Below are 13,762 nucleotides of genomic sequence, written 5' to 3' on the forward strand. Positions count from 1 at the left end.
GCTATTTTTCTGCCTGAAAATTTCTGGTTGTACTTAAGAGCTGCTTTTGAAATTCAGAGTAACCAATGGTGCTGTTTGGCATCTGTGATCACCCTGCAGCAGTGCAGGGATGGAAGAGGAGAGAGTGGCCACCACACCACTGCTCACTCCCACCACAGCTCCAGGATGAGGGAAAGGGGTAGAGGAATGAAATCATTTTATGGGTGAGAAGATGAGAATGAGTTATTTTACTGGAAAATCTGACAAGAAGCACCCTGTTATCCAGTGGCATGGTAGCAGTTGGTCCTTCCCCAAATTATCATATCCAGTGAATGCTGATCTCTGTCTCTTAAATTTAAAAAATAAATAAAATTTAAAAAATAAATAAAAAACATTCAGCCTGCCCTGGCTGAATTTTACCATCATTATCTTGGTCTTCACTCTGAGTGCCCAGAGAAAGGTTCTTCATAGCTTCTGCAAGTTCTCAGGCCTTTTATATGTGCTGGTTTTAGAAGATGCTGTGGCAAGTTCAAATCCTCATCTTGTTAGTTCAAGACAAATTTGTGTTAATTTTAATGTGCTGAGCACTTGTGCTCTTTGTGAATACAATAAACTGAGGTTTCAGAAGCTCTACTTCCTTCTGTCTCCAGGCAAAGTAAATCAGTAATGGGTGCCTGGCTAGAAATCCTTCAATCTACCACATTCTGAATCATACCAACCTGCTGAGAAAGAAGCAGATTTTTTCCAACCATCTCAGAGATCTCAGTCAAACACCCAAACACGGTACCATTTTCACTTTTGGCATGCCTCATACCTTGTTCAATTGACAGAATCTTCCAGAAAACCACACAAACCCTGACCTCCCTGGTGTGCACAAAGACCTGGCTGTGTCTGCTTTGCACCATGGGGATGTCAGGGAGATGGTTACAGCTCTTTGATTTTCCACCTAGCCCCAGGTCCCCGCCTTGCTGAAGCCTCTGCCAGCTGGCAGATCTTCCCTAGGGACCACTGTGGGCTTTGGAGCTCCATGTCCTCCCTCAGTTCAAGCACACAAACAGGGTGGGCAGTGAACAACCCACCCACAGGTGGAGATACCAGAGCAGAAAGAATAAATAATTGAAAAGGTTTATGTTTTTTGGGCATCTCCTGTAATGATCACAAATCTCTCACTTTGGGAGCAAACCCTCCATGTGCTTTTTCCACTTTTCTCCTGGATTTCTTCTCAGCAGTGGGTACAGTGCTATGTTTTGAATTTATTGAGAATAACATTGATAACACACTGATGGTGGAGCTGTTGCCAAGTTCCTGCAGCCTCTTACAGAGAAGTTAAAGGAAATCATTGCTTCATTAGATGGTTTAATGAAGGGGGCTTGGACAAGATCACAGGTATCCAAACCATTTGTGACCTTTTCATTTGAAAGGAACCCATGCAACAGCTCCAGATAATCCACCAAAATCTAAAAGCTTTGTAGAGCTGGACATGAAACAAGAAATGTTATTTTGATGACTCTGATCAGAGATGATCCTTCCACTGTTCTGCTGCCTGACCCAGCTGGAAGAATTTCCCATTTTTCAGTTTATGAGAGGCTCATGGGCCCGAGGGTTCTCTCTGTCAGTAGATATTGCCACTTGTAGCTACAACTTCTCAGTGTCTTGGCTATGGCTAATGGCTATGGCATTTCCAGATGCTTCAAAAGCACTTTCTGGTGTCAACTCTCTATTTTTTTAATAGACTGATTTGTAGATGTGTCAAAACTCTTCAAAGTACATTGCTTTTTATGTGTATTCGGCAGTTCTAAGGTCCTGTTCTCCAGATATGCCTGTTTTTTTCAATTTTTTTTAAATTTAGTTTTGTTTGGGGATTGTTTTAATCTTAAAAAAAAATCAAACCTTTCTTTGCTTTGTTTGTTTGTTTGTGGGGTTTGGGTTGTTTTTAATTCAAAAATGCCTTAATTTAATTCAAAAAAAGGAGAATTTTTGTTAGTCCACCATTAAAAAAAAAATCAGTCAAGAATACCTGAATATTCCAAAGTTAAAGTATCTCACTGTAGAATATTTTGTCATGTGGCAAGCAAAGGCATTTCATAGGAGGAGTACCATGGCCTGCCCAAGGTCTAAAAGGAAACTTTTGTCCTAAGAATCCAACTAATCCCACTCAAATTCCCCAGATGATAAAGTGAATTATTGGCACTGTGAGATCTGAAGAGAGGTAAATGAAATTGGAAACATTGAGATAAACCAGAATGGAGTGTGTAATATCTTAAGAAGAGGAAATCTAGTCTAACACAGTGGCTATTTTAATTAGTTTTGAGAGAAAAGCAAGATGAGGTAGTATATGTGTATCTATAGAAATTGCACAGTCCAGAATTATAGTACTTAATTGGGCTCAAATATTTTCATTTATAATTTCTACATTTTATAATTTCTATATTTTGTAGTTTAGAATATAATATCTAATTATAAAACTATAAACATATTAATTATAATAATTATATTATATTGATTATTATCAATGTACATTAATATATTACTATATATTATATAGTGTATAAATAATAATATTATTAATATATAATTATAAAAATAAATATAATCTATATAGTTTAGAATATAATAGAATTTTATAAATTCTATTGATTCTTTTTTATATACTGTGAGATATATATATATCTCACATTATATTAATATATATACACACACATATATACACATATACACATATATACATTTATATACACACATATATATATGTATGTATATTCATCATCTATGTACAAAGTATAATAGATGAGTATAATTTATTTGTGTTACTTTTTTTATGAATAAAAATTATTAACCTCATGTTTTTCCAAGACCAGTTCCATAACTGGACTTCCTGGCCATGTTTAAAGCCTTTCAAGACAAGTAGACAAGAAAAGATTTGCAGAGCAACAGCATCAGTTCTTTTATGGAAGTAGGCCAAAATTTGATAAAGGAATCTTACATTTGTTGGATTTTTCTCCTAGAATGTGCTAATGGCCCAAAGTAAAGGGCTGTGACAGAAAATGCATTTATTTAAACTGCAAGTAGGGGAGATTAGAAATTAAAAGTCTTTGTGGGGGGCAAGTCAGGTCTGTTGATGGCTGTGGAAATTGATGGTCTGAATTCAGTCCCTGGATCTGGAATTCCCTGTCTATCAGAGTGGATGGCATTGCTCTGCACCTGAACCCTGATTTGATTTTTTTTCTCCTTAAACATGCCTTCACTGCTGGAAATAGGTGTGGGTGGAGTGGCAGGCTGACATGTTGTGTCTGTTCTAAATTCCTTATCTGATCCTTCCTTGCCTTGCTCTTCTGTCATCCCTTACCTCCACGTGTAAAATCCCAAATCTTTGCTTCCACATTCCTTCCATTTTCCTTTCCCTAGAAGGAACACACACACCTATCATAATGAGAATTATGAATTGTTGGAAAATTAACATTTTTTCCAGATGAATGTTTTGCTGTCTTTTCTAAATACACCTCATTGTTTATTTGTTAATTTATGAATAAAAGTGACAGAATGACTCAGAGTTGCCTCATATAAAGATCTAAACTGTACAGGAGGTAGAGTTCCTTCCCTCAATATGGACATTTGTTGTCATACTTCACTCTGAGGTAAACCTTTTAAACCAAAAAGTTCAAAGAACAATTTCAGTTAAAAATGAAAAAAAGAGTTCATATAAAGATAATGAATCACTAAGAATTACAGTTATTCTATGTACTTTCCTGCTGGCAGTATTCTACTTCATTTCAATTTATACTAGTAATTTGAAGTTATATAATACATTTATAATACATGATATAATACATTTATAATACATTTATTTGAATTTTATTACCTTGAGATTATATTCCAGTGCACAGGGATTTTTTTTTTCCTATTTGACAGAACAAACCAGATTAATTAAATGGTCATATAAAGAAAAGGTAACTTATTCTATACAGTGTCATTATTTTCAGGTCCCAAATACCCTTTGTAGAAATTATTAAAATTAAATTAAAATCTCTATTAAAAAAACCCAAAAACTTTCCATCAACTGGAATGTAGATTTAAATGCTTTTTTTTGACATAATTGTTTTGGCCATGGATATTGGGAAGAATATATGCATGCCTCCAAAAAATTCTGAACTTTAACAGGGAGGATTTGTTTGTGTTTGTGAAATAGCCTTTACTGCATTTTATCTTGTGCAACATTCACCTCCTCCAGAAATCCACCTGTAGCTACAAGTGCAAAGTTTAGTTCTTTTTAAAGACTTCAACTCCTGTTCAGGTATAAAATAAAATAACTCAAAATATAATGGAAGTATTAAACCTTATAATTACTGTAGTTTCCAATATAATAGAGCTGAAGTTGTTTAAAGACTGAGTAGGAGAAAAAATGGGAACAAATTGAGATGTGTTTTTTCTTTAAAGCAAATAGACTTTTTATGTATTATAAGACACAGAGGTTTTTCTGTTGATTTTTTTTTCAAACAAGTAAAAAGCATAAAAAACCAAATGTGCCAGCTCTGACATTTCCTGTCTGATGACAACGATGAGATCCAGCCTGTTAGGGCTTAAAATGAATGTCTTGTCTAATTTGTGCTCTTCAAATTTATTTCTTTCCTCCCAACTGTCTCATTTTACCCCACCTGTCACACATCACACTTTCACACCCCTAACTTACTTTTTCAGATTTTACAAGCTTTGCCTTTTGTTTTTCCCCATCTTAAATGTGATGCAGCCTTTTCTCTGTAACTGTTCACTTGAGGTTTTTTTTGCCTTTTTGTTTCTTAATTTCCTCATCTGTGTGCTGTTTACTCTTTTACCTGTTATATGAATTATAGAATTCTTAAGGAAAAAACAGTAAATCTAAATAACATGAAACATAAATAATAAAAATATTGGTGCTTCAGGCCATTGATATTTCCCTTAAAACAAAACAGTACTCGCATGGTGTCTTTAATCATATAATTTAAATAAAACTTTAATGGATTCTCTAGATGCACAGTCAATGTTATAAACATTTAAGATGTTTATTTGCATCTTGTTAGAATTCTGGTGTTCTCAGAGTTTTATAAATGCTGTGCAGCTGAAAAACAGCAGAGTTGGAATGAGTACTGATAAGGGGTGTGCAAGTCATTAACTTTTTTCACATATTGATTACTAATATCTGAGATAAGTTGGCTTCTCAAGTATTGATTATATCTTATTTTGGATAATTTCATACTCCTTAAAACAAGTTTATATAAACAATGTTTCTATATAGGGCACGAGTGGCTAAATATCTCTAGGTAGCCTGTACTATTAATTTTATTAATTACCTTTGTTTATTAATAGCATTTGGTCTGGACTAGTGTGAAAATATCCTATGTCCTTGGGTGTCAAGAAAATTTGTTAAAACCTCTGAACCACTGAAATACAGATGCAATTGCCAGAAATTTTACTTAATAAACAATGATGTCAGTGCTTGATTTGAAATTTGGTTGACTTGTTTGAGTAGATGGTTAAACCACACTGTCTTAATTTTAGCTAGTTATAATTGACAATAATTGACAAGTGAATTTAATTCCTTTTTAACTTGTTGAATTCTTTTATAGTTCCTTTCATGTCTTTTTATTGTACACTGAGAAACACTTTTTGATTTTCTTTAAGGAGGGCACGGCTTCTTTCCTGTTTTGATAATCCTGAATTTTATTTTTATGTTTTGTTTTTTTAAATATCATTCAACTTTTTCATGTAAGATTGCTAAATACACTCTGCAAAGCTGCCTGTCAGACATTAATGTCAGTGACTCTAAGCTATGTTTAAGTTATCCACTGGCATCTAGTAATTATCCAGAGCCATGAAACACAAGGCAGTATTCTCTGATGTGTAAAATTTCAATTCTCTATGTATTTCTTCAGTCTTAAACACACCTAGGAAAGAATGTCAGTTTAACTTTTGGTATTACATCTTTTGAAGTTTTTGGTTTGGTTGGTTTGTTTGTTTTTTTTCTCATAGCCCCTCTAAAGCTGCAAGTATTGTAGATTAAATAGATGTCCAAGTGAAATGGTGTGAGGGTGACCACACAATGCATTTCACACTCTAAACATGCTGATGGCTGCTGAAACTTCTTCCAAAATTAATTCTGATTTCCTTAATTCTATCCACTGGCAAGCATCTTATTAAAGTCTTAAACAACATCTGAATTAATCGTAATAATGTGATTAATTTTGCTGGCATGGGTTTTAAACAATGGAATATCCAAGACATTGGAGAATCAAAATTATCAAATCATGGATATATTTCATCTGGTAAGATGCTGAAGATGTACAATAGCAACTCCATAAATGAGCATAACAGGAATCAAGCTCTTGCTTTCTTCCAAATCTTGTTTTCTGCCCTCTCTTTTGAGATATGAAATGCATGCATATAGGCACAATGTATTGGTATCAGACACAAAGTATGTGAATTCTGATACCTTTTCATCAGTTGTACACCAAGAATTCTATTTTTAAATGATATCCTGCCAGCTTTTTCACAATCCATTAATTCCTGGATCAACATCAGAAGGAATGTCAGAGCCGACTGAAATTCTTGTAAGACACAGATGTCAGGATCAAAAGTCAGAGACATTCTCGGAACAGCAGGGAAGCCTGCTTGTTAGACCTTAATCGTAACAATTAGTATCTGCCATGTGACATTCTCTATACCCTGCCTATATTTCTGTTAACTTCCAGGCACGCTGAAAAGATATTTACTGAAGTTGGAGACAAAAGTACACGGGCTATTAGTCTTATTTCCCTTTTTGCAAACTTTTCTGTGGTGTCTTGCCCTAAATGGTAAAAAAAAGCCTTTAGATTGAAACAATTTAACACTAAAAACATGCAACTCTGACTCTGTTTGGTGAAGTTACTCCTTTAATGTATAGGTTAATGACTAACTAATCTTCAAGGGAAAGGCTAGGTACCATACCTAGATTTATCTACACTCTTTAGGAGGAAAACCAGCTTATGGTTAACACTTTGCATGATTTTTAAGTTGGTTGTTGGCTTTAACCATCTTAGCTCTGAATATTTTTCTTTTAGCATAATAATATCATATTTTTATTTATTTTTTTTGTAAATTCTCTCTTTCAGTGCATTAGGGACTAGAGGACACTGAAATGGTCAGGCTCCTTTCTGCTCCTTTGTCACTTTATTTGTTTTGGCTTCCTGAATTGAAGCAACCATTTCAGGCACAGGCAGTTTTGTGGGCCTGTATTTGTAATTCTTGTTTGTAATTTGGAATTGTGAAGAATTCTTCTTGGCTCTAGGCACATCACAAGTTATTTTGGTCTCAATTCTTTATCCTCTTCCTTAACCTTCCTTTAATTATTACATTGATACAGCAGAAGCTGTCAGGCATGCCAGCCTCATTTGTCATTTTGGTGTAGTAAAGAGCAAGAAAGAAAAGGGAGAAGGAAAGTAACCTGAAAATGAGAAAACAGGATCTTTGGAGCAGTTGAAAGTGTTAATTAATATCAATACTTTATCTAATATATACAACATCATATCCAGATATCATCTATAAAAATATTATGTATTAAATTTGCTAAATATATGTAAAATATACTAAATATTACAAGTTGGTATTAATGGAATTGACTAAATTAAGTAAGATACCCCAAAATGGACTGTGAGGGAACAACAGAATGGCTTAAGGAGATTCACATCTGATCTAGAAATGTAAGAATAGATTTCAACCTCCAGACAGTCTGAAAGGACTTGGTAGCTTTGGCTGAGGAATTCAAAATGTGTGAATACAAGATTTGAAGAAGAATTTAATGGCTAAAATCCAGCAGGAGAGGGAGGAGAATGAATATTAAATAGTGAGATTGACAATGAGTCAAGAAAAAGTGATTCTAGACTGCAGCAACATTTTCCAGCACCCCATAGCTCATGAAAGGAGAGGACAGGGTCTAAAATAAAAGAAATTGTCATTTCAGATAATGACTGCAAAGAGTAATGTGAGGAATACCAGGAGAGGATGGATTATTCCAGTGTTAGGTTCTTTATAGTGGGAGAATTAAAATATTTTTAGGAAAAAAAAGTTGAAGTATAAATAGACAGACTTGTAAATTACAGAACCTTAAGTTCAGTTTGGGGAGATGAGTTCAAAAACTGGTGAGAAATTTCAACCTCAGAAAGGAAGGAAGTGGTAACTGGCCGTAGGAGAACAAAATAACAGGAGAAGAAGACATTCTTTCATTTTCCTATAAAAATCAGATTTGAAAAAAAAAAAAAAAAAAGGAGTTAGAGAGCACAAATCCAGGAGTTAAATATCAGGAAGGGTTTGACAAGGAGTTGTAGCTGGAAGAGAAGCAGCGAGATTGGTGTTTTTAGGGATCTGTAAAGGAAAACAGCAGCTTTGAACTGAGAACCTGGCCAAGCTGCAAAAAGGAGGAGCAAAAAAGGAGGTGGGGCTGGTTTCCTAGCCTTTCCTTGTGTCTGAATTTAAATTTTAGAGGTGCAAGTGTGCTCTGGAGCTGCCCTCTTTGTAACAGGCAATGTATGTAAAAAAATCAGCTATTTTATTTGTCTGCATTTCAGCTTAATCCCTGATATCTCATGGATTTTGGATACACATAAGTAGGAATAACACTTTATTCTAATATGTCACATATTTTGCATGTTAATATCTGGGAGGAAAATAGCAGCCTACAGGAAAGCCATTAATCAGAAGCACTAAATGCCAAAGGTAAAAATTAATGAATTCACTAATGGCTTTTTCTTTTTTTATCCCTGCTGTTATCACTCAGCTGCTTTCAGTTATCTGCAGTTTCCTCTCTTTTCAGGAGTATTTACACAAACATGCCCAATTTTAGCATTGAGAGCATTTAATACTGAAATAGAATCAGCAAACAAGTAATATTCCTGGGTGATTTGACTAGAAAAAAAAAATCACTGTCTGAGAGAGAAAACAAAGTCTGCAAGAAGCTGGAAATGAGTGTTATAAATGACCAGGTAGAGCAGGTCTTCAAAATCTAGGAGCTTTTCCATGAAGTTGGTGTCTTGAGGAAGAGGGTTTGATCAATCACTCTTCGCTTTTGTCAGGTAAGAGAATTTGTACAGCAACTGGTATAAAAATCTGTTTATTTTATATTTTTATTTGAAAGAGGAATTGTCTTCAAACTGTGTCCAATGTGTGTGTAGACAGAGGTTTGTTTTCATTTTATTTCAGTCCAGTTTCCTGTCATTCAAAAATTGAAAAACCATGAAGTGATAAAACCTAAGATTTATTTTGCTTTGTTTTCATTTTGAACACATAAATATCTCCTGAAAATAATTTCAAAACCTCAAATCTAATTAACTTAATTGTAGTTAGTTCTCTACTGTCTCAAAGCTCTGAATGTGGAAAAGGAGCAATGCCTTTAATTTAATGAGGAAGCACAAAAGAGCTTCCAGTGCAATTTGGAATATTTAAAATACAGAACAGCTATTTGGATGCCCATTTTGCTGGTAAATCAGGACCAATGTGTTCTTTACTTCTTGACTGACTTTAAATTTAAAGGGATCTATCCATAAACCTCTTAAAGAGGTTTAAAGAGGTTTATGCCTCTTTAGGGATGCTCCATATTGCAGCTTTTCTGACTTGTATTTACATATTTGTGTGTGTGCAGGTGTACTAATGAAAGTCATTCCTCAACATAATTCACAATATACAGGTCACCATCCAGGGCCAAATTGGCTTTTTCCCTCTGAAAATGTCTTTTTTGCCCACTTTGAGCTATATGGAAACAAGAGCCACTAAAAGCAGTTAAGGCTCAAAAGAGCCTGATGTAACTAAGGAGATTTGTGGATTTAAGGCAAATATTCAAGGTAGTTCTGATGTAAATTCTGTGCTGAGGGGAGCCAAGACACAAAAACTTGTGTGATTTCTACTTTTTGAGGAGCATCCTGTCAAAAATGGGACCAGGCAGAGAGTGAATTGTGGTACTAATAAAACAGATTTCAATGTTTTTAAAGACATTGATCTCTAATATTTGGTCATCAAGAGCTTTGACTTCTGAAACTGCCCTAAAGGTGGAAGTATTCAGACACAATTCAGGAGAGAACAGCTGAGTTTTACTTTTATAGCTCTAAGAGCATGCAGAATTTCACATTCTTTAGAACATTTTATACTGGTTTACTTTTAGCCATAAATCAGTGCTAAAACCACTTTTTACACTAAAAACTCTAGAGGTGGTCAAATCTAGAGAAAACAGTGACATATTCAACAGCTAGGATAAGAAAGAGATGATCATTGGGAGCCTTACTTATAATTAAGTCTTTCAAAGAAATTAAATGTATTGCTAAATGCTATAATGAAGATGAAATGAGATATTATTCAGGTACTGACTGTACTGCCATTGACCTCTGACAAATATTTATTCCAGCCCTACTCATTAATTCCCATCCAACCACAACTCTTCAGTTCCCCTGCTTTTCTGGAAAGCTGTATGTAAGTTTTCTGTTGAGAATGACATGATATTAATTAACTGTATCTCAGATATTCTGGATTTTCTGAGGTGACTGTGACTTACTGGCTTTTTCCATCTCAGTGTTTGACTAAGTCCAACCCCTGGCCTTGTTGAGCCACTGTTGTCATCTGAGCCTTATTTTTCTTTCTCTCTCTTGTTTCTTAAATATTTAGTGCCACTCAGTTTCTTTTGCTCTTCTTTCTTTTGTTCTTATCTATTCCAATTTTTTCTCTGATAGTTTATCATGGTTTCTTTTGCTTATTCTACATTCCTCAATCCTTTAACTCTCATTCTTTTCTGTTACCAAATTTCTTTTATTTTCTTACTCCTTCCCCACCTATATCAGCTGTTACTCAGACTTCACAATTTGTGAACATTCCATTGTTTGTAAAGCATTCCATGTGTTTGGCCAATAAATCTGGCACTGACCTTACACTTCTTGTGACTCTCCAGCTTTGAAGTCATCAATTAAATCTCTGGAGAATGGTCCTGAGTCTTTGTGCTGTGCTCATGAGGTTGTGAAAGAGATCTTGGAAACAGTTCTTATTAAAACAATCAAGCAAAACAGCTCACCCACACCCAGAGTTACTTTGGGATGAATAATGCTTGCAATGAGTCATTTGAGAGACCATAGTCCTGGAGTTATGCTATGGATCTTTTGCATGAGAAAGAAATACAGATTGTTAAGAAGTATAGCAAATCATGAGCAAGGAAACATTTGGAAACCCTGAATATAAACTGATGGTCTAGAAGAATTTACAGCTTACATGGCTTTTCTTGCTACAGAAAGTTAGCAAATCTTCATGCCAAAAATTAGTATTCAGAAGTTGGTAAGTATTTTCCCTGTATTCATTATTATTTTTGGATTATGACAGCCTTTATAACATGTCAAAGTTAAATACTATGTCTATAACCATGTCAGGCAGGGACTGCCAAAAAATTTTCAGAACTGAGATTTCTTGTGCCATGAAGAGTCATTATTTGAAGCTCCAGAAAGCATCCACTTGACACTGAGAGGATTTTTTCACTTTGGAGTTTGTTTCACTCTCTGAGATCCCAGCTGCCCATTTGGCAGTGGCCTGGTGTGTTTAACTTCATTTATATACAAACATCAGAAAAGTGCTACCACAATTTTTCCTGCAGAGGAAGTGAATTATTTGCAGGTCAAGTGATAAAAGAGAGACAAGAGGGAGGTTTCTGGAGGTTCACCCAGATTGCCCTGTAATAAAATATGAATTACACCTTGGCTGCAGCACCTGGGTCACAAACTACAGTCTGGGAGGGCACAGGAGTAACTAATTATCATTTAGTTAATGAAAAAAACAGCCAAAATGGTTTTCAGGTCTTGCTCATACACATATTAAAGTCCACCTCCTCTTGGTGGCCACAAAACATGGAGACTTTGCCAGAATTAGAAAAGAATAAGAAGAGAAATAACACTGAGCTCTATGAGGACCTGGGTAGGCAGAGCCTTGCATCTCATGCTCCAGTTGGATTACCAGAGACAGTTTAAGAGTTTGCTAGACACCAAAGATGGAAATCTTCACTGAGGATACTGAACATAATTCAGTAATAATTTTAAACACAATTTATACTTAGAAACTCAGATGAGATTGCTGGGGGGAAGGGTTCTAGAGCAGGTTAGTGAGAGGATAACCTAAACCAGCCCATTTTAAGCTTATTTCTCAAACTGGCATTTGGAATCTTGACTGCTCAGTTCAACTGAGTTATTTACCTAATTGTCTGAAATCCTCATATTTATGCATATTTCTCTACAGGGTTCAGAATTTCTCTTATAAAAAGTTTTACCCAGCTCAGTCCAGCCTGGGACAACCCAGTCCAACCCAGAACATGTTATTTTTTGAGTCAGGGCTCATATAAATACTGGAAATGAAAAGGTGTATCTAAGAGTATGTTTTGCCTGTGAAAAATATACATATACTACATATTCTCTTCAAAGATAAAACTTTGTCCATGATAAAATCATATCTCCAGTGTCACTGGATATAAAATTAAAATTATGTTCTAATCTGTTTTTCAAGGTGGTGCTAGGAGAGAAACAAAGAATATTGAGACCTTTGAAATTGGAGAGAATTACAGATGTCTTCAGAACTGCAGAACACCTGGTGATTATGTTAACTGCCAGCATTTACCACCTTCCAGTGGTGGAATGGGTACCCAATAACACCTAAAGTCTTTTGTCCATTACATTCTGGGATGACTAATTTTTTAGCCATTTAAACAACAACAACAACAAAAACCCAACCAAAAAAAACCCCAAAAAAAACCCAAACAAAAACCCCCAAAAGAAAAAAAAAACAACCAACCTCAAAACTTGAAGTAAGCATGAAAGTAATAATGCATTTTCCCGAAGCAATTCAAGATGACAACAGAGAAATTATTTGATCTTTTAGGCTAAACTAGGACTGAAGGACTGAAGAAGTGGCATTAACTCACAGGAAGTAGAGGATTTTATTGCCCATGAGCTAGACAAAGTGTCCCACATTACAGAAGCAAATACTGGTTTATTCTAAATTAATACTTTCTCATTTATTTCTATATCATCTTTTATCATTTCACCTCTCTCATCCCCTCACACTACAGCATTTACAGCTGTGCTGTTTTCATTTCTGCTTTCACCAGTGTGGTTACCCTGACAAATGGAAAATCCTGCCAAAGGCCATACCTGTTTGAACAACACACCTTTGCTGTCTGGGAGCCTTTTTTTAATCTCTCCTTTACACCCTATCTAAACCACATTTATTTAATGAAGCATTTTTGCTTTAGTCTCTTCAGAAAAGATGCATAAGATCACAGGCCCTCAGTTTCAGTTTTCCTCTCTTTCTTCTAATGCTTTTGCACTCTTTCAAGTCAATCATCCTTTTATTTCATATTTTATGCTTGCATGCTGTTCAGACAATTGACAATACACCTGAGCTTTCATGTCTAAGGCACTTACTTCATACCAATGTAATGACAATAATTTCTATCAGGTTGTTCTGTTTTTCCTGCTGTATTCTGCACAAAATGTGTTTTATATGGCACCTTGTCCAAGAGTTTCACACCACAGAATCATTTAGATCATTGAGTTCAGTCATTAACCCATCAGTGGCAAGTCCACCACCAAATCATGTCCCCAAATGCCACATCTGGACATCTTTCAAATACCCCAGGGATGGGGACTGGGCAGCCTCTTCCAGTGCTTGGCAATATTTTAGGTGTTAAATCATGGGAGGTGGCAAAGATGGTCTCCATCAACTGTTTTTACCATGGCAATCAAAGGAAACTGTCTTCTTTACG

At 35.3% G+C, this 13,762-nt stretch overlaps 1 protein-coding gene across 4 annotated transcripts in view; it reads left to right on the forward strand.

Moving 5' to 3' along the window:
• Positions 1 to 13,762, forward strand: part of DCDC1 (doublecortin domain containing 1) — a 75,087-nt gene that overhangs the window by 58,983 nt on the left and 2,342 nt on the right. For 2 of the 4 annotated variants that reach the window (XM_086895672.1, XM_086895671.1), the window contains exon 9: positions 12,505 to 12,735. In XM_086895672.1, coding sequence (XP_086751798.1) covers positions 12,505 to 12,654 — 150 coding nt within the window. In that variant the 3' untranslated portion in view covers positions 12,655 to 12,735. Of the gene's footprint in view, positions 1 to 12,504 lie in introns of all 4 variants that reach the window. The other 2 variants (XM_086895674.1, XR_015288688.1) reach the window with 2 other exon arrangements.

Source organism: Cyanistes caeruleus, chromosome 6, assembly GCF_971803275.1.
Source record: "Cyanistes caeruleus chromosome 6, bCyaCae1.hap1.1, whole genome shotgun sequence".
NCBI lineage: Eukaryota > Metazoa > Chordata > Aves > Passeriformes > Paridae > Cyanistes > Cyanistes caeruleus.